The sequence below is a fragment of the Lutra lutra genome, chromosome 10 (genome assembly GCF_902655055.1).
Source record: "Lutra lutra chromosome 10, mLutLut1.2, whole genome shotgun sequence".
In the NCBI taxonomy this organism is placed as follows: Eukaryota; Metazoa; Chordata; class Mammalia; order Carnivora; family Mustelidae; genus Lutra; species Lutra lutra.
This window is the reverse complement of record NC_062287.1, coordinates 104,319,104-104,344,051: the sequence shown is the minus strand read 5'-3', so window position 1 is coordinate 104,344,051 and position 24,948 is coordinate 104,319,104. Positions and strand designations below refer to the sequence as shown.

The following is a 24,948-nucleotide window of genomic DNA, read 5'->3' as shown; positions in this document are numbered from 1 at the left end:
CGGGGGCACCTGGCGGCACGTTAGTATCTTCGTGGCGGCTTAAAAAGAAAAAAAGCTAAAAAAACAAACAAAAACCAAAAAACCCCAAAACAACAACACAAAAAACACCAAAACAAACCACACCTGGGACCCTAGAAAACAACCGATTTAACCTATGGGCCAGCTTGAGAACCACAGTGCAGGAAACTCCCGTCTGGTGAGGGAAGGAGGGAGGGCAGGCAAATCTCCTGGCTGTCTTGGGGCCAGCCTTTCCTACTCTTGCACACAGCGGCAGGAAGGGGTACCCTTCCTTCCTCTCTCCCACATACGCACTACTCCAGCAGTGCGGGTCAGTTCCTGGAAGTTTGGGAAAGGGGGCCTGACTTCCTCATTCCTCACACTCCAGGAGGGAAGGGTACCTGGCACCAGCCTTCTTGCCCCAACCCGCTTCTCCCGCCCTTTCCACCAGCTTCACACAGCCCCTGCAGGGAAAGTCAAGAAAACTGAGCAGCTCTGCAGAAATGGATTTAGCTGTAGGGAGAAATGAAAGCCATCCAGACTTTGAGTAAATACATTTTATATGGAACGAGATAATAAAATAGCGTGCATTTTATTTAAAACCAACCAAGCGCTGATAAAAATATGTATCACTGCAGCTGTGATTCCACATCAAACCTTGACAGTAAGAACTGGGCACTGAATTCATTCTTCACATGATGTGCTGGGCCTGGCAGAGGATGCCCACCTCCACCAGAGCCCCAGAGAAAGAATGAGACCCCTGGTGGAGAGGGCTCAGGTGACAGGCACCCTGCCCATCTTGGAGCTTGGGAGGGGAAGGGGCCATGCGTGCAGCTCTGGTTTGTCTGCCCTGCACTCCCCCTAGGCCACTGGGGTGAGCGGTTCCTTAGTGGCAGTGAGTGGAGGGAGAAGGGTGGAGAACGGTCTAGAGCTGTGCAGACCAGAGGAGTCCTCCTTCCACCTTCAGTGTCTCTGAAATCCCCACAGGGGATCTGATGGCCACTGCAGGGTCCTACTTGCAGCCACAAGCCTATGAACCAGTCACCTTTTACTCTGGCTGAAGGGGAATCAAGGTTCCGAGAGGGACAACTCTCTTCTTGACACAAAGCAGCCACAGTGCACTTTCCTACATACAGTACAGCAGCGGGCAAGCAGAGGGCCCTGCTGGCTCGGATTAAGGCACTTAATGAAACTCAATGTATATCCTCATTCCCAGCCCCCATGGGAACTCCACGCCTGCCCCCGCCCCAGCCGTTCCCCTCAGGTCCATATGCCCTGCCTCTTCCCCAGGGCTAGGCAATGAAGAGGACAGGAACATGCCTTGAGGGGCAGTGGTTTGGGCGGAGTGCTGGGCTAGAAGGAGACAAACAGGAGGAAGGAAGCTGGGGACTTGGCAGAGGAAGAGCTCCAAAGGACTGGAAAGCAAGAGCATCAGGGGGAAGGCAAGGCAGCAGCAGAGGGGAGCCGGTTGAGTCACACGAGGACCCATGGCAGTGATGTCCACTGAGAGCAGATGCACAAGCCACAGGGGGGCCCTTCCAACCCGGCCTGACAGGCAGGCAGGGAGCAGAGAAAGGGTTAAGACAACCAATCCCAGGCAACCTCCCAAGACAGGGCCCCTGCCAACCAGCATGGGGCATGGTCTCCCTCTTTCTCAGTAAAGGGTCTGGTGCAGGGTTGAAGGCTCTGACAGTTCAGAGACAAGGCAAGAAAGGGGCGGGGGGCTGGAAGGAGTGCTAGGCGATCCAGAAGCAGTGCAGCTCTTTGGTTCGACGAAGGTGTCCTTGTCTGGCAGCCTCCTCACTCCTCCTCCACACCCCGGGGCCCCTTGGCCGCCCGCCTCTGCCGCCAGCGCAGCTCTTCCACCTGCCGCTCCAGCCCCCGAACCTTGGCCTCCAGCTGGGCCCCAGAGGCCCGGGTGCCAGTGAGCCGGCTCAGCAAGGCATAGAGGGTCAGCAGGGCCAGGAGGAGCAAGGCCCGGGTGGAGGGGTCGGGCACAGACCTCACCAGGGCCACAAAGCCAGCTAGGAAGAGGACAAGCTTCAGGCCCCACAGGATCCGCCCCAGCAAGGCCAATACCAAGCCAAGGAGCAGGGACAGAAGCCAATAGACGACTAGGGCCCCTGCTCCCCACAGCAGGAACGTCTGGACCTGGCTGGGGCTGAGCTTCAGGCCCTGCATGAGGTGGTCTCCTGGAAAAGGGAGAGTCACAGAATCAGTCAACCTGGGGTGGTCAGGGCACAGGGGGCCAGAACCAAAAACGGGGGAGGAGCTAAACCCCCTTTCCCACAGGGCCACCAAGATAGGAGCATGAATCTCAGCGCCTGCTGGCTGGGGGTAGATTACTTCTCTTGGTTGAACCAGTTCCTATGCAAAAGCGGGAGTGATTCTCTGGGTTGCGGGTAACAGTTAAATGAGACACTGTGGCTTAGCACCACGCTCTGCCTCACATGAAGCAAATGCCTCATGGGTGCTGGCAATCATTAGCCCGTTCTCAGGCTTGCCTCTGGAGAAACCTGGCAGGGGTCAAGCAGCTAGGGAAAAGTCTGGGCCCTGAAAAGATAAAGTCCCACCAGCAGGAAGTGACAGGCTAAGCTCCAGGAGCCCTGAACAGTTCTCTGGCGCTCACCATCCAGTCCCAAGGCATTCAGCAGCTGCGCAGTGATCCCGGACAGTGCAAAGAAGGCCACTGAGATGGCTGAGGAGATGGCCCACATCACCTGAGACAAGGTCTGTGGAAAGAGCAGGGCAGAAGATGAGTCCGCAATCAATCACGCTCCTTCTCCTTCAGGCCTCTCACCCCCATTGGGTCAAGGCCTGGAAGAACATGTCCCACCTCCCTCTCAGCCAGAGGTTTGCCCACCAAGCCTGGACAGCAGGCCATGTGTCCTTCCTGAACTGGAACTCGGGACCTCAAGACATCTGGGCCCTCATTCAACTGATCTACCAGAATACTTTGGTGATGGCAGTGGGTTAATGTGTGTGGGGAAATCATCAAATCTCTCCAGTGGTCGCCCTGTGAAGCTGGGGTCCTCCCGGGGAGTCATGAAGTTGTGTGAAGCAACATATTCGAAGGGCTAGGACTTTTCAATGAAAAAAGCTCAGGTACCAGCTCTATCAGATGCTGGGTTTTATAAATGATCATTTCAACTGTTTAGAACATCCTATGGAAAATATGTGATGCCATACCTGGGATGCCCTAAGTGAGAAGAGACAGCCCTGCCTTAAGCCCCAGAGTCAGACCTACTTCTCCCTCTACAGGGGAAGGCATGGATTCAGGTCTTGATATTTTGCCAATTTAAGACTTCAGGTCAGATTTAGACCAAAGTCAGACTCTATCGTGATCCAGCAACATGGATTTACGAAGACTGGCTCATTTCCCAGGCTTTCTGACAAGAAAGGTCAGGAAGAAGGGAAAGGGCTAACAGCTCCAGGGCAGGAATCAAACAACGGGACTGCAAAGAACAGGTACTGTCTGGCTTCATTTTCTGGAATGAAGGGGCTCTCTGCACCAGGGACTGTGACACACACAGGATGTGGAGCCAAGACGGGGTGACCACGAACGTCTCCTCCTTTCTCTCTCTTCGATGTGTGTGCTCACAGCAGGGACCACCATCCTTACCTCGGAAACCAGGTGCACGGTCTCTGGCCCAAGCCAGGCATCCAGTGTTCCCCGCAGAGAGCGGCCCATCTGGCTCAAGAGATCGACTGGGGCCTCCTTCTTCTGCCGGCCTGGGGGCACAGAGTCTGCATGGGACTGGGATGATGCTGAGTGGAGGAAGACGAGGGCCACTAGGACCATCAGGATGACTTTGAACACATGCTTGCCCCACGGTGAGCTACTGCCTGGGCCTGCCATGGCTGGGTCTGCCAGGAAAGCACAGGGTGAGCAGGGAGCCAAAACCGGCACAGACAGCGGCTGTCCCAGCCATGACCTGCCCCAACACCCTCCTCAACCCCATCCTGTTAGCTGAGAAAGGCAGAAGTGGGCCTTTCAACTTCAGCTGGGCACAACCATCTGGTTCACGGGTTCCTCCTTCACATTCTTTACCACCTGCCTATTAATTAACCAGCAAGTACTCTTCAATGCCTTCGGGTGGGTGAGAAGATCTAGGATTATTCCAGTTCTAAAAATCCAACGGCCCATCTCTGGGTCTTAGGTGCTGTGAGTATAAAAGAAAGCATAAGACTATAAAGCTTTGTCCCCAGAGAAGTTATAATCTACTTAAGATAAAGCTGATATTAAAAAAAAAAAAGAACAGCTTAAAAAATAGCACACAAATATGATTACTGCTGTGTAATGATGTAAAGGGCAGCACTCAGGGATGTGCTCAAGCAAGAAAAAATGGCATATATGCCATCTGCTCTGTAGGACGGACCATTGTACGAGGTGGGTATTAGCCTCCTCACCCTCCTGGTGACAATGAGAAGAAACTGAGACTTAAGAGTTAGGCATCTGCCCAAGGTCACTGGGCTAAGCAGAGAGGACAGGATTTGAACCCCGGCCTCTACTTCCAAACTGTGCACACACTGGGAGTGAAGGGAACACAGGGGATCTCAACTGGGACTGTTCAGCGGAGTCACCTGGGAGCTTCCAAACTACTGATGCTTCTGTCCCGAGCCCAGAGGTCCTGGTGTCACTGGGTAGGACTTGGGCTTAGACCTGCAAAAGCCCCCCAGGGGATTCCACAGCACCAAGCAGAGATGCGCTGACAGGGAATGGTCTCAACTCCCCAGCCTCCAAGGCAGGCAAAGGGTTAAAGCGCAACCTTTAGGGAGAGATATTAATAAAAAGCGAACCATGTGCCACCGATTTCACACAAGCACCACCGCATCAGGGAGGCATTGTCACTTTCCTCCATTTTACTCAAGAAACCAAGGTGGGAGAAGCAATAAGTGGGGAAGTCAGGATTCGAACCCAGGTGCACCTGATAGCAGCGCCCTTGCACATGCCACCCAGCTGTGTCATCTCCAAAATCAGTCTCTAAAGTGATTTAGAAAGTCACACAATAGATTATTCATGAGCTACAATCAACTTGGCATCTGCCAGTCATCTCCGTGAATTACTGGTGACAATTCACTTAACTGCTTTGTGCTCTGTACTCGCCCAACGTGATGCTACAGGCAAGTTAAGGCCCCAGCAAGCACCGATTCATTAAAGCAGGTATGGATTAGCCAAAGAGAGTGCTCGCCAAGTCTATCTTCCATTTGCCCCTGTGCTCGAGAAATGTCAAACGGCACCAGCAAATCCCCTGTTCTTTCAGGCTAGGCAATGAACCTGTAGCTCCAGGGAGTCTCCATGATTCAAACCCGACTATCAGAGGCTAAGCCATGCCCCTGACACAGGGGCAGCTAGGTATCTGGAATGTTTGCAGTTACCAGAAATAGCCAGAAATGAGAGGCACTGGGACGGAGGAGAGGGAAGATGTGCCCATTCTTACTTAGTGGGAAGGAGAGTCCGAGAAAGAGTTATAAAAATATCACATCAGAGCACTTTCTGGCCCAGAAACAGCTGCCCTAAGTTCCTCTTGGGGTCTGTGGAATCAAGCAAGTCTGCAAAACACGCATTCATGGGGAGCAACCTCAGGCCAGGAAGCCTTTTATTCTACTCTTTGGCATAAATCAAGAACCAGATGGTTCCTGCCTGCCAGTGGCCAGACAGGAGGAAAGCACAGGTCAGTTCCTGAGCTATCTGGGTCATAACCACCCTGGGAACTTAAAGAGCAGGGTTGCTATCTTGGGTTGGGTCCTATATCCAAGGACCTCCACCAGGACGGATCAGATGTCGTCTCCTCTGTTCTAGAAGGTCAGGGTGATGTGAGCTGCTCCCCCCAAGGCAGCCTCCGGCATTCTGTGCTAGCCTCAACTTTCAGGCAGCCGTCTGCCCCAGTCAACAGGAACTAGGGGACCTTGGAATAAACCCTCCCCATGAGGCCATCATTGCCTTGCCAGCTGATCTTTTGAAGCGCACCAGAAACCAAATCTAGCAGGATTCTAGAGCATGCCCTTTGCAGTTAAGGGTGCAGATCACTGGCTGGTCCATTTCTTCCAGTTGTTTTATTTTACAGGCTTCCTTCTTATTTCTTCTAGGTCATTTCTAGGCAGCAAGAATCAGACTGTCATTACACCTCCTCACTGCAGCCCAATCAAAAACTTTCAATAAAGAGAAGCCATGGCAGTCAAGAGCTTACTCCGTCTCGGGCTCTGAGGCGAAGCAGGTAGGTCTTAAACATCATCTCCTGCAATGCCTGGCCTCAATAACAACCAATTGTACATGTGTGATTGTGTGTATTCATACTTATATATGCAAGTGGCCATCTGCCCCAGTTAAGTGTGTCTGTATCTTGTTAAGAATATGTTTATTTGTGTATGAGTGTAGTGCTTTATAATTTAAAAAGGGCTTATCTCTTCTTGTCACTGAACTCTTATGACAGCCTGATAAGTTTCTGTGATTCCACATTTTACTCAGAAAACCATGGCTTACAGAGGTCAAGTGACTTGTTCAAGCTCACACAACAGAACTGGGCCTTGCCTGCAGAACCCAGGATCTAAATCTTGCCTCTTTGCTTGTTCCACATCCCTCTGCTGCCTCAGAAAGACACGGTCCCTGCTCTCAAGGCACTGAAAGTTCCACCAAATACCAATGAGCTCAGAGTGAGTGGACATCCAGATTCCTAATGGGAGCTGACCCACCTGCTGGACTTAGAGGTCCTGGTTTGGTACCAAGAGGTATGAGGACGGCAAAAGATTGAGGGAGACCTGCCCCTTCTGTCCAGGTATCTGTAAGATGGCTCAGGCAGGGCCAGGAGAACCTGGCTCAGCTGGAAAACTGCTTCACTTAACTACCGTAGTGAGGAGGCATATATGTTCAGCTGTGGTTTGCCGAGAGGGCAGGGTGGGGCAGCCCACACACCCCCTGCCAAGGCTCCTTCCTCTGGTTAGCTTCCTTTCACACCATGAATCACTATATGGCAGGAGGGGCAGCTGATTCAGTGCCCTCTGGTGGCCCTGATTTTCCCCATCATTGCCCAGAGCTGCCCAGGTGGGGCAGGGCTTCTGGGCTCTGGTCGCTCGTGGAGCCTGTTCAAACACGGATGTCTGCCCCACGAGGGTCCACCTTAGACTCTCGCAAAGAAGGGCTAAGGATTTTGTTTGTAGAGCCCCTGGAAGATTTCTGATGTATAAATGGACAGCTGCCGCAAGCGACCAGCAGCGCAGGAAGTCTGTTCTAGGCGAAACCTCCAAAGTGTGGCAGCAGACAAAGGAACTGAGACTTGCATCCTAGACTCAGTTTTGCCACAAACTAGAAGCCACTACCTTATGCCTATTACTTAATCTGAGTCTCAATCTCCTCAATGCAAAATGGGGTTAAGCAGGGTTAAGAACTACTGCGGATTTCTGCAAAGCTTTGTAGACCTTAAGGGTCAACAGAAATGTTGCAGCACACAGACTGTCAATACACCACTCATTACATTGTAGCATCATCGAGCAGTTTACAGGCCAGCCTCCCCCAGGAGACTTTGAGCGCCTCCGGTTAGACTTGACAACTTTTTTTTTTTTTGAATCCTCAGTGCCTAGCGCAGAACAATGACTAATAGATGCTTGTGAAATGAATATTAGAAGCCCTCCAAGAAGCTGCGAGAGTGGCAAGGGAGAGGTGGGAAGAGAAGGCTTATTTTAAAGTTGATCCAAATAGGCAGCAGCCACCGGAGAAGCACAGCTGCGTTGAAAGGAAGCTCCTTGATGGGGTGAAGCTGCCACTGAGGAAAATGAAGTCAGCATCCCAGCAGGTGGGGGCAGCCCCCGCTAAGCCCCTGACAGCTGCTGCCCAGCAACTGTTTGGGGGCAGGGCGACGGGCAAAGGGGCAGCTTCCTCCCCAGGGCCCAGCCTCCCCCAGACAGGGTGTCAGTAGCATGTGCTATTTCGAACAGCAAGTCCCCTGCCAAGCCCTGCTGGGTGGTGTCGCTGGCAAGGGACGCGGCACGGCCCATGGGCTCGGGGTACCCCCAAGGGGTAGGGGTACCCCGGGGGCTCAAAGCATGGCGGTGGGAAGTTGGGCCGGGGCAAGCTGGGCCACGGGGTGGGATCGAGGGGCTCAGCGCTAGCCTCCTACCCCAGCCTGGCAGCAGCCCCGCCTCAGCCGGACCTCTGTGCGGAGAGCGCCTAACCCTCTTCACCCCGGAAACGCGTGCCTCCCTGTTACCTAGTAACGACGCCCCCTGTTGCATAGCAACCAGGATCCGGGTCCCCAGTTTGTTTCCCCCGCCGGGCGCCGTCGGACCCCTCCCCACGTGTGTTCGCCAGGCCTCGAGGCCGCGCCTTGCTTCCACCTGCAGCGGCTGCCGCCTGCCCGTCCCACGTTCTGCCCCTAAGCCCCGGTCTCCACTGGCACTCACCCGGCTCCGGCCACTACTGCCCTTCACGTGCGACTTCGCTAAAACGCGCCACCAAACCCGCGCCTCAACTCCCGGGCGTTGGTTTATCGTCTGCGCACGCGCAAGGCGGGATGAGCCCGGGACCGACCGGTCCCCCTCCCAGCCCAAACCCTGTGCCTTGGGCGCATGCGCCCTACCCTCTAGATCACGATTCCCACCAAAAAAGAGTGGGATCGGGGAAGTTTCTGGCAGGAACGGGGGAAGAAGTGACTATAACTGGGGTGTGAAGTAAATAAAGTGGATCTTCGAAATTTGGAGTCGAAGCCTATCCATCTCTTCAATACCTCAGCATTCCGGGCAATGTAGTTCGGGCTCATCAGTGCCTCGTGGGGCATTGTGGGAAATGTAGTTCTAATCTAGAGGCACCTGATCTCTTGAGGAACTTTCCCGCTAAAAAGGCACAAAGGAAAAAGGTGTTAGAGAGGAGCAGTAAGAGGTACTGGAGCTGGGAAGTTGAATCCGCCCCTCTGAGAGCAGTTACACACCCAAACCCTGCAGATGGCTCCCGAATGTTCATTCAATTTTAGAGAAGGAAAAGAAGCAACACCCAGACCCCATTTCTACGAAAAAAAAGCAAGATCGTGAAGGCGAACAAACAGGAGTTTGGGATGAGATGATCCTTTGCCTACTTTGTCATTCTAGGCACTTTGCTTCATCCCTCTTGACCTTAGCTTTTCAGCTTTCCTACACAGTCCTAAAAATACCACTTCATTTCACAGTAGGGTGTGGAGAGTCAATCAGTAATGAGAGTGAATATTAAAAAAAAAAAAAATCCAAGTCACTATCTGAATACCTCTCTCACATTGGCTGCCTTAGGGAAGCTCCCCCTTAGATGCTAAAACAATTCTTGAAGCTCAACACCCTAAAACAGAACTCTTTTCCCCATCCTTCCTGGATCAGCCTTCTAACTATGCCTTCTTCTCAGACTACACAACTCACCGGCAACCAGCCCATCACCTCCTCCAGTTGTTTCTTCAGATGTTTCTCAGCTTCACCCATCTTCCTGCCTGAGCTAAGGTTCTCTTTCTTCCAGAACAGGCTCTGGTAGCATCCTGGGCCTCACCTTCCAGCTTTCCTAACAGTTACAAATTTACATTTGTTTGTGAAATGTTTTTGATTTGTAGGACTACCAAACTGGGGTCACAGACTCTTGTGCAAGAAATGTAACTCCTCACCCTCACCCCCATCCCCACTATTTCAAATCACTTTCTTTTCAGCTCTTTTTCATCTTAGTAGAAACAATTCTCAAACAGTTTGGGGTTCTTCCCACCTTGGTTTTCAGAGTGTACACCATGTTTGGAAAAGATGGGGCCGAAGTGCTATGAATCCTGTCAGTTAAACTGCATTGTCTTGCCTACTCTTCAGTCACTTGTCCACACAGGTTGCCACTAAATCTACCAGAGAAATGGAGCTTCTTCTGGGTTACTGGCCAACATGTCCCCTAAGTTCCCTTAGTTTCGAGTAGCAGCAGACTTGGCTGAGCGAGCAAGGCATAGAGCTCCTCCCTTGGGGTGTTACCTATGGCTATCCATATATCCCTTTTTTACTATGTCTTCCTTCCTTGCCTAGGGGATCTTTAGCTCCCTTGTGGGAGTTTGAGACTGGAAGAGTGGGGAGGACTCTGAGATCAAGTTCTTATCTGCAGTATTTATTCCAAAATTTATTTCCCTATATCCTTTCTATCCCTGAGGGGCTGGCTTTTGAAATTCACAAGGCTTGAAAGGACTCCCTGTTTTCTCCCTTCTTCAGTCACAGCCCTAAGCTCCTCAGTATAGGGATACCTCTGCTTTCACTCACAGTGGTATCCCTAACACCCACGATAGTGCCTGACTGGCACACAGTGGGTACTCAACAAGGATTTGTCCAACAAATGAATTCCTGGCTCTCTTCCTCCAGTCTGTCCTCCTCCAAGCCATCCAGGGTCTTCTGGAGGAATCTTTGGGAGGTGTAGCTATCACTCCACAGTTCAGCTCCTGTTCTGCTACCAGCCAGATCAAGTCTAACTAGCCTCTGGTTCAAGGCCCTGACTAAATGGATCCATTTTATTTCCTATCACATCCAAATATTCAAGACACTTGGTGTCGGACAGCCTGTCATTCACCCAACAGCAGCTATGAAGTTCCCGCTGTGTGTCAGGTGCTGCGTTAGACTTTGAGGGAAACAGTGACCAGAACAACGATGGTTCCTGGTATCACAGAGTTTACAGTCTGGTGGAGAACACAGAGATCAGACACCTGTAAGCAGTTAAATCATCAAATGATTATAGTTTCCAGAACGGCTTGAAGGAGAATTACAGGGTGCTGTTGGGGGTGTCAACTTCAGTCGGGGGTCCCAGGGAAAGTGCCATTTAAGATGAGATGGAAGTTCACTTTGGAGGGAATAGGTGGGGAGGAAAGAGGAGGAAGGTGTGCCAGGCACAAGTAGTGGAATCAGCCAGAGGGGCTAATTTAAGGACTTGAAAAGCCAGTGTGGCTGGAGGCAAGATGAAGTGTGGTGGTGGAGGTCAGCAGGAGCTAGATGATGCAGGAGTTGGGGGCAAGTTTTCTCTGCCAGAAACAGTCTCCCTCATTCAGGTCTTGACAAAAATGTCACCTCCTCAGAGATGACTTCCCTGAATACCCTGTTTAAAGCAGCCCATCTCTCCCATCTGCACCACCTCCTATCCATCTTTCTCTGATTTGTTTCATTCTTAGCACTTACCTCTCTCTGGAATTTTTTTCTGATGTGTTGACTGTCTTTGCTACCTCACCCCCCCCCCCAAAAATGTAAGCTTCAAGAGAGCAGAACCCTTGTTCACCATTTGTATCTCTAGTTATCAGAGCAGAGTCTGGCACTTAGGAGGAACCTAATTAATATTTGTTGGATGAATTTGGAAAGCCTGGGGAGTAGCAGGAATAGATTTTTCATGGGAAGAGGATCACTGGCTGTTCTGTAAAAAGTGGATTGGAAGGCTAGGCTGGAAGCAAGACCAATTAGGATGTTAATTTACTGCTGCAGGGGAGACATAACAGTAGTTTGGACAGTCTCGCTTGGATTCAGGGATAGTGATAAACACGAATATGTATATCGTACTTACTATGTGCCAGGCAATGTCCAAAGCTCTTTTTATTTATTTTATTTTTAAGTAGGCTAGAAGCGGGGCTTGAACTCACAACCCTGAGATAAAGACCTGAGCTGAGATCAAGAGGAGGACGCTTAACTGACTGAGCCACCCCAGCGCCCCCCAAAGCACTTTTTAAATATTAACTCCTCACAACCCTATGAGCTAATTTAACCTTTGGTATTATTCCCCCTATTTTACAGATGAAGAAATTAAGGCAGAGAAGTTCACACAGTTTACTAGCTGGGTGGGCTGGGATTAGAGTACAGGCAATCTGGCTTCAGACTTCAGACTGCTCTTGGCTCCTATGCCATGCTGCCCTTCATACCTGCAACTTGTACTCTTCTCTCCAAGCTTTTCCTCAAGCTCTTCCTCTTCTTGGGATCTTTGTTCTTCCCTTCTATCTGAATATTGCCTACCTGTAAAAATCCAGCTCATTCACCCCTCTTCAGCCAAGACGACGTCACTGATTACACTTGGATCCCTTCTAGCCCACACCACGTGTTCCGTCCATGATTCCTTAGAACCTCTTACAGACAGCCACTTAGAACCCGACAGATCTGAGCTGGAAGGGGCCTGGCAGTCATGCGGGAAAGGGGCAGAGAAGGTGATGACTTGCCCACGATCACACCGCAAATTGGTAGTAGAGGCAGGGCCAGAACAGTTTTTCCCTCAGGGCTGGTTTCTCTCCCCCTCTGCACCTGCGCTTTCTTCTCCGGGCACCTAGCCGCGTCTCTCAAAGGGTGGCCGGAGATACACCTGCCTCAGAATCACGTGGGGGCACGCACTAAAAATGCAGACTCTCTAAGGCAGACCCCAGGAAGATGCGTTTTTAAAAAGTGTGTTAGGAAATTCACTTACACTCCAAAGTTTGTGCGAAATACCGTCCCCATGGACCAGCGCAACAGCAGGTCTCCCCAAAGTGTTGCTCAACGCATTGGCTTTAAATTCCCACTGCATCGTGGGAAATGTAGTTTGGAACCTCCTCTGCCCCAGCCCTCGAGAGCGCTTTACGGAAGGCAACGAGTAGGTCCGGAAATGGCCGAAGGTTCCCTGGCGGGCCCTTTCCTGCCCGGTTGCATTCTGGGAAAGGGCAGTTTCCGTTAGGTGGTGGAGGCTGAGGCGCGCGAGCGGCCGCAGCCCCACGTGAAGCGCTACGCGAACATCGCTCGGCGGGGTCGCTCCCCGCTAGTCGCGGAGCGTCCCGGAAGCAGCGGGGAACCGGAAGCGGCCCGCGGGGGCGCAGAAGCGAATCCCGGAGCCCGGTGTGAGGCGCCTGGGAGCGCAGCGACGGCGCCATGTCCCTGATCTGCTCGAGTGAGTGTCGGCTGCGGCCGATCGCGGGTCGCAGGGGGCCGGAGCGCGGAGCGGGAGGAGCTGCGGGCCTCTGCTGCCAGGGGGTCGGGGCGGAGGCGAAAACAGGGCTCCCTGGGGGCTGGGCGGCGGCCTGTCAGCGCGGGGGTCCTCCTCCTCCCTGGCGTGGGGTGCATTTGCGCAGCGCTTCACAGTTTACATAACGCCTCAAGTTTATTGTCGCAGACGTCACTGAGGCCAAGCACCTGGTTTACGCAGTGAACTGAGCCCTGGATGGAGGGAGCTGGTGCAGGGAAGCAGCTGTGGTGTAGGAATCGGGCTTGTGCAGGATCTCCCTTCCGATTGGCTTTGTGATCTAGCGCAGGCTCTGGGCCTCAGTTTCCACACCTGCAAAAAGAGGGTATTGCACTGCATGACGTCTGAGGTCCCGCTCGGGTAGTCAGAGATTCTGCAGTTTGCGAAGGTCACACGGCGAGTTAGAGGCAGTGACAGGGCTGGAATCCAGGTCCCTGGCTCCCAGCCTCCCAGGCTCCCTCTGTACGACTACCAAACACAGCGCACATTTGTAAAGCCTTTGGTCGACGCGGCGCTTCCGAGTCCGTGATCTCATTTTATCCTCACAAGAATTCTCCAAAGCAGAAAGGAAGATGGGGGTTTTGCAGATGAGGATGTAAGGCTGGGGGAGACTGTGGCGGAGCTGTGCGGTGGAGGTGGTTTCTCCCAGCCCAGATCCATGCTTTTTTTTCCCTGTAGGGGCTTTCCTTTTGGTATTTTAATGCGGCACGCAGATGTTTCCCATTCTGTGTCATCAGGTTACTAGAACATCCCTTTCTCCATTTGCTTCCAACTTGTAAGCCCTGTGCTCTTCTCAGAACCTCTCCATGAATCCAGAATGAGGGAGGAAGGGAGAAAGGGAAATGAGGGCCAGAAAAAGGAATTTTTCATAGTGAAGAAATTAAAGTTTGCAAAATATTTTCACATGGATTGTTTTCTTTCAGTGTCGAGGAAGGTTTTTTCCCCATATTGCCAGCACCATCCTCCCTTTCATTTGATTGTGCTTAGATGTTTTTGTTAGATGTGTACTGGATGCCTGCTGGGCATCTGCATTGTGCTGGAAGTCTGACCAGCTGTAATCCCTGTCCTCAGGGGTGCAGAGCCTACCGAGGCAGGCGCGCCCATGATACGTCTGTTGGGGGTTGTTGTGAGGATGAGTGAACCTACAGAAAATGTTTACAATCAGGCTTGGCACTTGAGAATGCAGTTTAAGTGTTTCTTCTTAATGTAACATATTCACGGTGCTTTGTAATTTCGTTGTCTGATTATCCATCTTGGTTCTAGACTGAGATTTGAGGGGCCATGTGTATTTCTGTGTCCCAGAGTATAATGGGTGCTTGGGTGTCCTTGTTCCAAACGGAGACGGGCAGGGATTATTGACTGCTCTGTAGGTGTGTGGCACATAGTAGTAACGCGGTAATTGTTGGTTGACTCTCTGTCAGGGGAATGATGAAGAAAGAAGCTAGTTATGTAGCTGAAAAGATGCTGAGGACACTACAAAGCTAGTGTCATGTCCTGCTTTCTGTCAGTCGAATGTGGGGACTTGTGGTTTTGCCGGGGCTAGGTGCCTGTGAGGCATCCCTTTGTCCAAAGTCCCTTTCACCACCCCAAGCTGATTGCCTGCCTTTTCTCCACAGTCTCCAATGAAGTGCCAGAGCACCCGTGCGTGTCCCCCGTCTCTAATCATGTTTACGAGCGGCGGCTCATTGAGAAGTACATTGCAGAGAACGGCACAGACCCCATCAACAACCAGCCTCTGTCTGAGGAGCAGCTCATCGACATCAAAGGTGCCTGGTGGCTGGCCTCTGTCCAGAGCTTTTAGCTCAGAGCTTGAGAGGCTGGGAGGTGGGGCCAGCGCACTGGAGGAGGAGATGGTGTTCTGTTAACGTAGGGGAAAGAGGTGGGGGAGAGGAAGAGTCCCTGAGTTACGGTTCTTCATACGCGCTCTCCCTCTCTTGGCAGTTGCTCACCCAATCCGGCCCAAACCTCCCTCCGCTACCAGCATCCCAGCCATTCTGAAAGCCTTGCAGGATGAGTGGGTGAGTCCCCGGAAGAGAACCGGTGTCTCTGTACTTGAAGAGAGGGGATCAGTGCTCTAGGACTTGGGGTGGGAAGGATGGAGTCTTGTTTTGTTTCGCTTTATTTTGTTTTTTGAGGGGCAGGATGATAGTGGCGGAGCCTGGTTGTTACGCTCACACAGATCTGGGTTCCACGCTTCGCTCCCTTCCTCACTTGCCATGTGACCTTGGGCAAATTGCTCATATGTGACTCCCAGTTTTCCTGACTAAAGGACAAGGATTTATACCAATCTCTCAGGGCTTGAGGGAGAATTAGAATAAGGTTAGAGTAGAATGTGACATCAGGGATTTTTTTTTTCTTTAAGATCTTATTTATTTATTTGAGATAGAATGAGAGTGAGACAGCGAGAGCGAGAGCGCACAAGCAAAGGGAGCAGCAGGCAGAGAGAGAAGCAGGCTCCTGCTGAGCAGGGAGCCCAGTGTGGGGCTCGATTCCCAGGACTCTGGGATCATGACCTGAGCCGAAGGCAGACGCTTAACTGAGCCACTCAGGTGCCCCAGGGTTTTGTTTTGTTCATCAGTGTAAACCCAGCGCCGAGAGCCGCACTGTATGTAGTAGGCTCTCTGAGAGACGACTGAGTGAACACATCTTGAGCGACTGTCATGTACGGTACCCGACACAATGAAGGCAACAGCGGCATTCCTCTTCCCTTGTTGGGGAGGTGACGGCATGATGTTGAGATTGGCCAGGGAATTGGAGAAGATGGGATGGGAAAGAGTGGGGTCCCAGTGCTCCCTGTGCCCCGTGTTTGGTGTGCGGTGGCAGCTCCAGAGCGGCTACCAGCACACTCCCGGCCCCTCCTGGACCTCTTGGGTTACTGATACTGGTCCAGGCTGGGGGAATACTGGGCAGTATCCTCTTGGTCAAGGGCTGACTCTTCCACCGGGTGCTCCCTGCTCCTCCCCACCCCCTCACAGTGGCGTTTCCCTTCCCCAGGACGCAGTCATGCTGCACAGCTTCACTCTGCGCCAGCAGCTGCAGACAACCCGCCAGGAGCTGTCCCACGCTCTGTACCAGCACGATGCTGCCTGCCGTGTCATAGCCCGTCTCACCAAGGAAGTTACAGCTGCCCGAGAAGGTGCTGCCCCTGCCCTACCATCCCCCACTCTGGGCCGGTCCTGCTCTGTGACACCCCATTTCTAATGTATTCTTCTCTCTCAGCTCTGGCCACCCTGAAGCCTCAGGCCGGTCTCATCGTGCCTCAGGCCGTGCCAAGTTCACAGCCGAGTGTTGCGGTGAGTGGACCCCCGCCCCCCACCATCAGCAGCCCCTGTGTGCAGTGTCACATGTGGCTCTCTTGCAAGGGTCTTTGGCTTTCTGTGCCTCCCTCACCTTTAACTTTCTTGTCTTCAGGGTGCAGGCGAGCCGATGGATTTGGGCGAGCTGGTGGGAATGACCCCCGAGATTATTCAGAAGGTAAGTTGTGGGAAGTCACTTGGTTGGACTGTTTGTGGGCCCTCACTTCTCACCCTCTGCCTTGAGTCCTGTCTGACTAGAAATCCCAGCCACGTGGGACTCAGGCAGAGCGGGGCAGAGCACAGACTCAGGTCACACTGCCTGTGTTCATGCTGTGTTGTCACCTCTTAGGAGCTGGCCGACCTTGGGCTGACTTAACCAACTCTGTATTTCATTTTCCTTGTTCCTAAACTGAGAGTAACAGTGTCTACTTTATAGACTTGTGAGAATTTAAAAGATTGTAATTCCTGGTAAGTGCAACTTGTAGCTCTTACTGTTATGGGGGTTCTTTGCAGATTGTGAAACACTTTGTTACACATTCTCATGTGTTTTCTCTAGGGAGACAGAATGGGAATGACCATTTTTAGGTTTACAGATAAAGAACCAGAAACTAAGATTCAAGGGCAGAGGGGCACGTGGGTGGGTCAGTTGTTAAGTGTCTGTCTTTGGCTCAGGTCAAGATCCCAGGGTCCTGGGATCGAGCCCTGGATCTGTGGGAAGCCTGCCTCTCCCTCTTCCACTCATCCTGTTTGTGTTCCCTCTCTCATTATGTCTCTCTCTGTCAAATAAATAAAATCTTCAAAAAAGAAAAAAAGATTGAGAGGCAGAGCGGGTGGGATTCCAGGGCCAGTGCCCTGCTGTACTCACAGAACTCGCCTTTTGTAGGAGTTGGTGGTTTGTGTCTTGTCTGTGCTCACCTTGCATCTCCACTCTCTCGATGGCGTAGACCTGGTCTGGGAGCTCTGCAGAGCTGGTTCAGGTGCTCGCTCTGCCATTTGTCACTGCTGAGGCCTTGGGGAAGTGACCTCCCTCCTCGGAGGCTCAGTGTCCCCTCTACGAAGTAAGGGTAGCAGCACCCCCCCCCCCCCATCAAATTGGGGTGAGAGTAAGAAGAGGGAATGCACGTAAGCCCTTAGCTCAGAACTGGCAGATCATGAGTGCAGGTGACGCTTGGAGATGGGACCAACGTCCAGCTGGCAAAATCCCTTGTCTCACCGTTGCACCTGTTCTCTCTCTTGCCCAGCTTCAAGACAAGGCCACTGTGCTCACCACGGAGCGTAAGAAGGTGAGTCTTCCCAGAGCCAGGGGAGAGCTGGTCGGTGGAGGCAGCGGCCACCCTTGGGGAAGGGGGAGTCGCTGCATCCTGCACTCACTGCTGCTCTCGTTGGGGGCCTTTCGCTTCTGCTCAGAGAGGGAAGACGGTGCCAGAGGAGCTGGTGAAGCCGGAGGAGCTGAGCAAATACCGGCAAGTGGCCTCCCACGTGGTGAGTAGCCGGGTTCCCACTGGCTGTGGCGCAGGGGGCCCCTGTGGTATCTGGGGCGGGCAGCCAGCGTGGAGGGCGGTGGCCATAGGACTGCACAAGGGCCCCGGCTTCTTGCCCCAGTGCTGGCCTTCCCAGTGATGCCGCGAGGGCGGTGCTGTGTCCGAGCAGAAGGCCAGGTGCAGCGGGTGAGGAACAGAAGTCACTCTTGTTCCCCGGGGCTGGGGATGGAATGGGGGAGTTGTGTGGCTTTATGGCTGGTTTGGATTCGACGACAACTGGGTTTGATGTTGTACACTTTGCTCAGGGCTTGCACAGCGCCAGCATTCCTGGGATCCTGGCCCTGGACCTCTGCCCTGCCGACACCAACAAGATCCTTACTGGTGAGAGCTGGCTGGGCCCAGCAGGCCAAGGCGGGGAGGGTGGTGGGGAAGGTGCATGCTCCTGTCCTCTGCGTGACCTGGGGACAAAAGTACCTTCTTCAGCAGAGGACCCAGGTGGGCGTGACTCATTTTTGGATCTCATCTGGGTCCTTTTTAGGTGGGGCGGATAAAAATGTTGTCGTCTTCGACAAGAGTTCTGAGCAAATATTGGCCACCCTCAAAGGCCATACCAAGAAAGTCACCAGTGTGGTGTTTCATCCTTCCCAGGTAAAGGGTTCTGCCAGTCACCCGGGCTCCTCCTTCCTGAGCAGCGGTTGCTGTTGCAGTGGTCTGGGTCGCGGCCCAGTTACCCAGTGCCCTGCTCTGTGCTCTTGGAAGTCAATCAGGCCCAAGGAAGAATGCTGAGCACTAGGCCTTTGTTTGCAGTCATGGGGTTGCCCTGTACTCTGTAGAACCTCCTAGAGCAGTGGCCTTCAGACCAGGGGAAGAGAGGAAACGGAGAGCTTGAATAAGCTTATTCATAGACCTACGTTATGTTAGGGAAAGGAAAAACCTTACGCTCTCTGTAATACGAACTGGAAAACCAAGCTCAGCGAAGTCTTGACTTAGCATATGTGGGAAGGACAGGTGTGTCCACATTCCCATGGTCCTGTGGGGTTGTGGGGGCTTGATGTTGACTGTTGAAAGTGGCGTGGGCTAAAGTAGATGGAGAGGTGCTGGCATAGAGGGCAAAGACTGCTCAGTAGACCAGATTACTGACCTTACAGGATTTGAGTCTTGAGGTCTGGGACAGTTTGGGTCTGAGACTGTAGGAGAGCTGCTGAGTCTGTGCTTCCCAATTAGCCTTTTCCCTATTCCTTAAGGAAATTAGAAATAGATGATGAACATGAATTTTTTGTGAAATTAAATGTATTTTTTGTTTTTCATTTATTCTCTTCAGGTTTTTTAAATTTAATCTCAACGTGGGGCTCAAGCTCCTGACCCTGAGATCAAGGGTCACATGCTCCCCTGAGTCAGCTGGGCACCCCAAAACTAAATGCGTTTCAGGGGGAAAGTATTCCTTCCTTGCTGACTGGGTGCTGTTATTTCTCTTATGAAATCATACTGACGAAATAGGGTAGTTGGTTGTACCTTATAGTTTTTAATGTTCTAACCCAAATAATTGGTAGCTGACACTGTGGAGGTTCTCTCTGCCCCATATTTTTCTGAGGATTAACTTGCCCCTGCAGAGCTGAAGTTTGAGTGGTCCTGGTCCTGCAGCCCCGCCCAGACCCAGTGCTCAGACCCATGCCATCCGTGCCAGTAGCCATTAGCTAATGTGTCTATTTAAGCAAAGTAAAATAAACTAAAAAAGATTTTTTAAAAATTTCATTTATGTGACAGATCACATGTAGGCAGAGAGGCAGGCAGAGAAGGGGGAGCAGGCTCCCTGCTGAGCAGAAAGCCCGACACGGGGCTTGATCCCAGGACCCTGGGAATCATGACCTGTGCCGAAGGCAGAGGCTCAACCCACTGAGCCACCCAGGTGCTCCAAGTAAACTAAAATTTAAAAACTTAGTTCCTTAATTGCATTAGAAACATTGCTCGCTCTGGTCTTAGAAACAGGGCGTGGGAAACTGCCCTCTTGTGCAGCTGTCCTTCTTAGCACTAGATAGGCTTCCTCATCTAGGCCGCTGCTGTTTGAGTTACCATTTTAAATAGCATTTACTGTCGGCTCTGTTAGGCATCACTGGGTGGATGGATGGTGCTAGGCAGGACAGGACTGAAAGAGTAGCAGTTGTTGGGGTTGTGGCTGTTTCCGGTTTTGTAAAATTGTGTGGTCCATCTCTTCTGCTTTCTTTTCAGGAGCTGGTGTTTTCTGCCTCTCCAGATGCTACTATCAGGATTTGGTCGGTCCCGAATGCCTCTTGTGTGCAGGTTGTTCGGGCACATGAGAGCGCTGTGACAGGCCTCAGCCTTCATGCCACTGGGGACTATCTCCTGAGCTCCTCTGATGACCAGGTGTGGTGTCAGCCTGGACACTGCAGAGGCCTGCTGGTCTCCGAGCTTTAACATCCTGGGAGGAGGGAGCATCTTGCCAACACCAGCTGGTTCCCCAGAACCCCAGAGGAGGACGTTCCTCTGCTCGGAGGGTCTAGCTTGGTCAGGGTTTGCCGAACAAGGGTCCCTGCCTTCCTGAAGGGCACCCACTTTCTTACTGGCTCCATTGTCTCTGTTTTTTCAGTACTGGGCTTTCTCTGACATCCAGACAGGGCGTGTGCTCACCAAGGTGACAGATGAGACCTCTGGCTGCTGTAAGTTGCTTCAGAGGCACTGGCCTCTGTCTTTTGCTGCTTCTCGTTTAGGTGTATGTTTTATTTTGTCACTTGTTCATTTTCTCTTAAAATACATTAACTGCCAGCACCTGCCAGGTGCCAGGCATTGTGCTGGGCACAGTGTGCAGTGTGAAGAGCGAGGGTCTTTTCTCTGTGCTTGTCTGTCCTGTGGGCTCTGACCACAGCTCTGTCTCCCTCTCCCACAGCTCTCACCTGTGCGCAGTTCCACCCCGATGGACTCATTTTTGGGACAGGCACCATGGACTCGCAGATCAAGATCTGGGACTTGAAGGTAGGACATGGCAGCCTCCATCTAAGGCCCAGGTTCTGAGCCCTTGACTACACAGTGTGATTAGGTGCTGATGGCACCTGGCCCTGGCGGGGGGGGTTGGGGCTCCCAAGGGTGGAGTGTGTGTGTGTGTGTGAGACAGAGAGCGAGATGTGATGTGATGTGATAGGTGTGGTCTGGGGTTCCTGGGCTGGGCCATCTGCTTCCGCCATTCTTGCTCGTGGTCCTTCCCTGAAGCGTGGAGGAGGATGGCTCAGAGGTGGGCATTTGGCGAACTCCATCTTCTCCCTCTCGTGACCAGTGGGTGACGTTGTGCTACCCATCCTCCAACCATAGGAGCGCACCAACGTGGCCAACTTCCCCGGCCACTCGGGCCCTATCACCAGCATTGCCTTCTCGGAGAATGGCTACTACCTAGCCACAGCGGCTGATGATTCCTCTGTCAAGCTCTGGGATCTGCGCAAGCTTAAAAACTTCAAGACGCTGCAGCTGGATAACAACTTCGAGGTGGGCCCCTCCCGCCCCTGCTCTGTCGCTGCAGCTCCTCGGTTGTTGGTTATTCACCGAAGTGATCCAACTTCTGTGTATCCCTGTCTGTTCCCGTGTGACCTCTGTCCTGTTTCTGGCAGGTGAAGTCGTTGATCTTTGACCAGAGTGGCACCTACTTGGCGCTTGGGGGCACGGATGTCCAGATCTACATCTGCAAACAGTGGACAGAGATTCTTCATTTCACAGGTAGGGTCTGACCTCTGGGCCCCCAAGGCGCCCGTGTGCCCTGGCCCAGGACGAAGAGGGCAAATACCACCAGGCTAGGAATTTCTAGGGGCGGGCGTGAGGTTGCCTAGGCAGCTTTCCATCACCACCCGAGACAGTAGAGTTGAGTGGCTAAGAAAGTGAACTCGAGTGTCAGACTGCTGGGCCTTAAGTGCTGGCTCTACCACTTCAAGTGCACTTCAGGCTGTGTGGCATTGAACAAGTTGCCTAGCCTCTCTGGGGAATGCTGACAGTGTGTACTCCACCAGGTGGCCATGAGGTGAAGGTGAGTTCGTACACATACGAAGTTATGTGTTTAGGCGTGCACATGTCCATATATGACAGGAAGTAGCTGTGTATATGACATGCATCCACGTGTATACACACGTATGGATGTAGAACATAGAACAGTGTCTGGGTTGGAGTAAGGATTTGCCGTTGCTCAGCACTGCATCTCTGCCTTGGGAGGGAGGCAGGACGGAGGCTGGAAGCACAGCCTGGGCTCTGTAGTCGGAGCTCCGGGTTTTACCCCTAAATCTAGAAGGAATTTGCTTTGTTGCTCACGAACTACCTGAATCCAGGGCTGCGTGTCACCCAGCCTCTTCTGCCCTTGGCCCAGCGCTGTGCTCTGTTGGGGGCTCAGGTTCCCTAAGTGGGAACCCCGAGCTAGAACAGGCTAACGGACTGTCCCAGTGATAAACAAGGAGTTAGAACTAACTACAAAGTATAAACATACACCAGCTGGATGAGCAGTGAGGTTTTAAACCGAAGTGAAAACTTAGCTAAATCTGTAAAACAGGTTGTGAGAAGGCAGAGAACGAGACTGCCCTCTGCCAGCTCTCAGTGGCTTCTAGCCCTTGAACTGAGCAGAATTGCAGTTGCTCCGAGAGCTCAGGTGGGGGCGCTGACGTTCCTCTCTGCACTCAGCACCCAGGCGCATGCTGTGTGCCAGACGTGGAGTAAGGACCTGTGGTGTGTGTGCAGGTCGGACTGGCACCCTGCCCTTGGGTGTAGAGCTGACTGGGGAAAGAGTACATGAGCACTGACCCGGGAGCGCTGGATGGATTTAGGAGCGTGTCCTCAGGGTCAGTGCTCGGCCCCAAGCAAGCGGGAGAAGCCTCACCATTGCCTCTTGTCTCTCTCCTCAGAGCATAGCGGCCTGACCACAGGGGTGGCCTTTGGGCACCACGCCAAGTTCATCGCTTCAACGGGCATGGACAGGAGCCTCAAGTTCTACAGTCTGTAGGCCCTGGCCCTTAGGATCTGGGAGCCGGGCCTCATCTCAGTAGAGGGGTAGAATTAGGGAGGGGGGGTGGGGGGAGGGAGGGGAGAGACTACTGAGGGAGGGGGGGTCTCTGGGGCGGGGCAGTCACATCATTTCACTCTGGTCCGGGTGGTGGCCTGAGAGCCATGGCAGCGGGGACCACCCTCTTCCATGCCACCTTCAGCCTGACAGGAAGGATCATGGGCGGTAGAACTGTCACCCTGGGAAGGCTCGGGTCGGAGCCCAGGGCCTCTCCCCTCATGGCGTTCATGAGCTTCAGTTCCTGGGAGATGGGGAGAGGCTGAGCCAAGGGAAGTGTGAAGGGGATGGGCGTGAGGACTCTTGCAGGTTTTTGTAAGCAGTGATTTAGTTTCATTAAAAAAAGAAAACAATAAACCGCACCCCCCTGTGTGTGTCTGTAAGAGGAAAACCACGCTGGGAAGGGTGGGGAGGGAGCACATCTGCCAGAAGGACACTTTCACGGCCCTGCAGGCCTTGACCTTGTGTTTCACAGGGTCTCCTGTCACTCTCATGCAGCCACTTTCTTGTGGGGTTTCCATCCACAGCAGCCAAGAGGGGAAGGGGACGTGAGGGCAAAACAGCCTTTTCTTACTGGTGAGGAAGTGTGAACAAATCACGGAGGCGTCATTACTGTGGGTGCTGCACAACCTGCCCCCGGCCGGCTTAAATCTGAAGGATTTTCCAAACTCTGGCTTTTGAACATTGGAAGTAAGCCGGTTCCAGGGAAGACAGCCAGTACAGTAAATAAACACAGATCAGGTCGCTGATGCCTCTCCTGGAAGAGGAAGCAGAGCTCCTTGGCCGCTGAAGGCGGGGTGGCCTCTTGCGCGCGGTAACGACGCTGAAACCTTAGTGCTTATTGGCAAAAGGGAGGAGGGGTGTTGTTGGCAGGGGCGGTGTCCAAGGGGAATGATGGAGGTGTGCGGAGGGGAAGGAAGGAGAGGCCCAGTGTTTGTGGAGGGGCAGGGGTGGTGGGCCAGGGAGGTCTTCAGGACCCTGGACAACAACAGTCCCGGAGCCTCTTGGACTGGAAGCTTGACGGGGGCTTGTGTGGGAGTGTGGGGGGGGGCACGATTTGGTGAGGTACTGCGCTGGGGCCGGGGGCAGTGGCGCAAAGCACAGGGGATCCTGTAAGTGCCACAGAAGAGCTCTGCATGTGTTCTGCTGGGTCAGCGTTCCGTGGTCCAGAAAGTTCAGGCATGCTGTTCTCTGCCTTGGAGGCCCACAATGCTTGCTAGGCTAGTAAGGCCTTTGAAAACTGCAAGAAAGAAACCTTTGAACTTACTGACCCAGTTTTCACAGGTATTTGACTAGCACAGCCTTTGTGTGTGTGTGTCTGTGGTTGTCCCTGGAACTTGCCTTTGGGACCCACGGCAGAGTTGTAGCTGTTGGCAGACGGCGCGGCTGCGGGCAGCTCTGAGCACTGGCCTGGTAGTTCGGGTCAGTTCTCACAGAGATGCCCAACAGGCAGTGACGAGGCGGCGTTTGAACACCTAGAGCTTTTCCAGTATTTGCCAATCAAAGATCAATTTTGGGTATTCTGGTTTGAAAAATGTGGGGTTGTCCCTTTTTAAGAAAAGAGCGGTCATGCAGTTCTCCTGAGGCCGGACACCCTACAAAAGGAGGACAGGTTGGAGCTGCGGTTTGCAGGTGGTAGGGCCTCGGGGTCAAGGTGGGGAAGGGTGGAGCTGGACCTCCCCTAGCCCGGCACTGAGCCCTTGGTTGGTTCCTGGCTAGACGTGAATGGGCGCTGTTAGCTCGGCTTTGTTGCCTGGAAAACCATTGAAGAGATAAAGGGAGGTTCTTGGGGACTGTGGGGTTAGGAGGGGCGCTGTGGTGTGGAGCATATGTCGTGTCCTCATTTACGTGCATTTTTTGGCGGCGGAGGGGCTTGGAAATCATCTCAGAGAATCTCAAAGGGACTGTAGTCCCACCCTCACCCTGCTCCAAACCACCGTCCTGGAACTGGAACCTGGCCCTGCTCTTCTGGCCTTGGGAGCCGCATGTTTGGTTAGAAACCCTGAAACGCTTTCCACACCGTCCTGCCATCCGTGCCCTCATACCAGCTGTGTGCTGGACACGATACGTACATTCTCTCATTTTATTCTTGAAACAGCCTGGCTTTTGGCTGTGCAGCCGAGCAGCTTCCCTGCACCACCCGGGAACCTCAGGCTGCTCCTTTGCAGTCCAGGATAGAGATAGGAGCGCAGAATCCCAGCTGTGGCA

At 52.9% G+C, this 24,948-nt stretch overlaps 2 protein-coding genes across 3 annotated transcripts; one reads left to right on the top strand and one right to left on the bottom strand.

Annotated features, from left to right (window-relative positions):
- Positions 1–570: 570 nt before the first annotated feature.
- Positions 571–8,549, bottom strand: TMEM109 (transmembrane protein 109). Of its 2 annotated transcripts, none has more exons than XM_047693060.1 (4): positions 8,395–8,549; positions 3,620–3,864; positions 2,627–2,729; positions 571–2,189 (listed from the first exon to the last, which is right to left on the bottom strand). In XM_047693060.1, exons 2-4 carry the CDS (start codon positions 3,854–3,856, stop codon positions 1,798–1,800), a joined length of 732 nt encoding a protein of 243 aa, XP_047549016.1. In that variant the 5' UTR covers positions 3,857–3,864; positions 8,395–8,549; the 3' UTR covers positions 571–1,797. The 2 variants fall into 2 exon arrangements, with proteins under 2 accessions (XP_047549016.1, XP_047549015.1); XM_047693059.1 differs by lacking the exon at positions 8,395–8,549 and adding an exon at positions 8,112–8,241.
- Positions 8,550–12,614: 4,065 nt separating this feature from the next.
- PRPF19 (pre-mRNA processing factor 19) lies at positions 12,615–23,098 on the top strand. The gene is made up of 16 exons (XM_047692019.1): positions 12,615–12,850; positions 14,539–14,688; positions 14,864–14,940; positions 15,917–16,058; positions 16,142–16,215; positions 16,334–16,396; positions 17,460–17,501; positions 17,626–17,700; positions 18,005–18,080; positions 18,238–18,347; positions 19,926–20,081; positions 20,305–20,374; positions 20,602–20,687; positions 21,021–21,191; positions 21,314–21,419; positions 22,586–23,098. Exons 1-16 carry the CDS (start codon positions 12,832–12,834, stop codon positions 22,681–22,683), a joined length of 1,515 nt encoding a protein of 504 aa, XP_047547975.1. The 5' UTR covers positions 12,615–12,831; the 3' UTR covers positions 22,684–23,098.
- Positions 23,099–24,948: the final 1,850 nt, after the last annotated feature.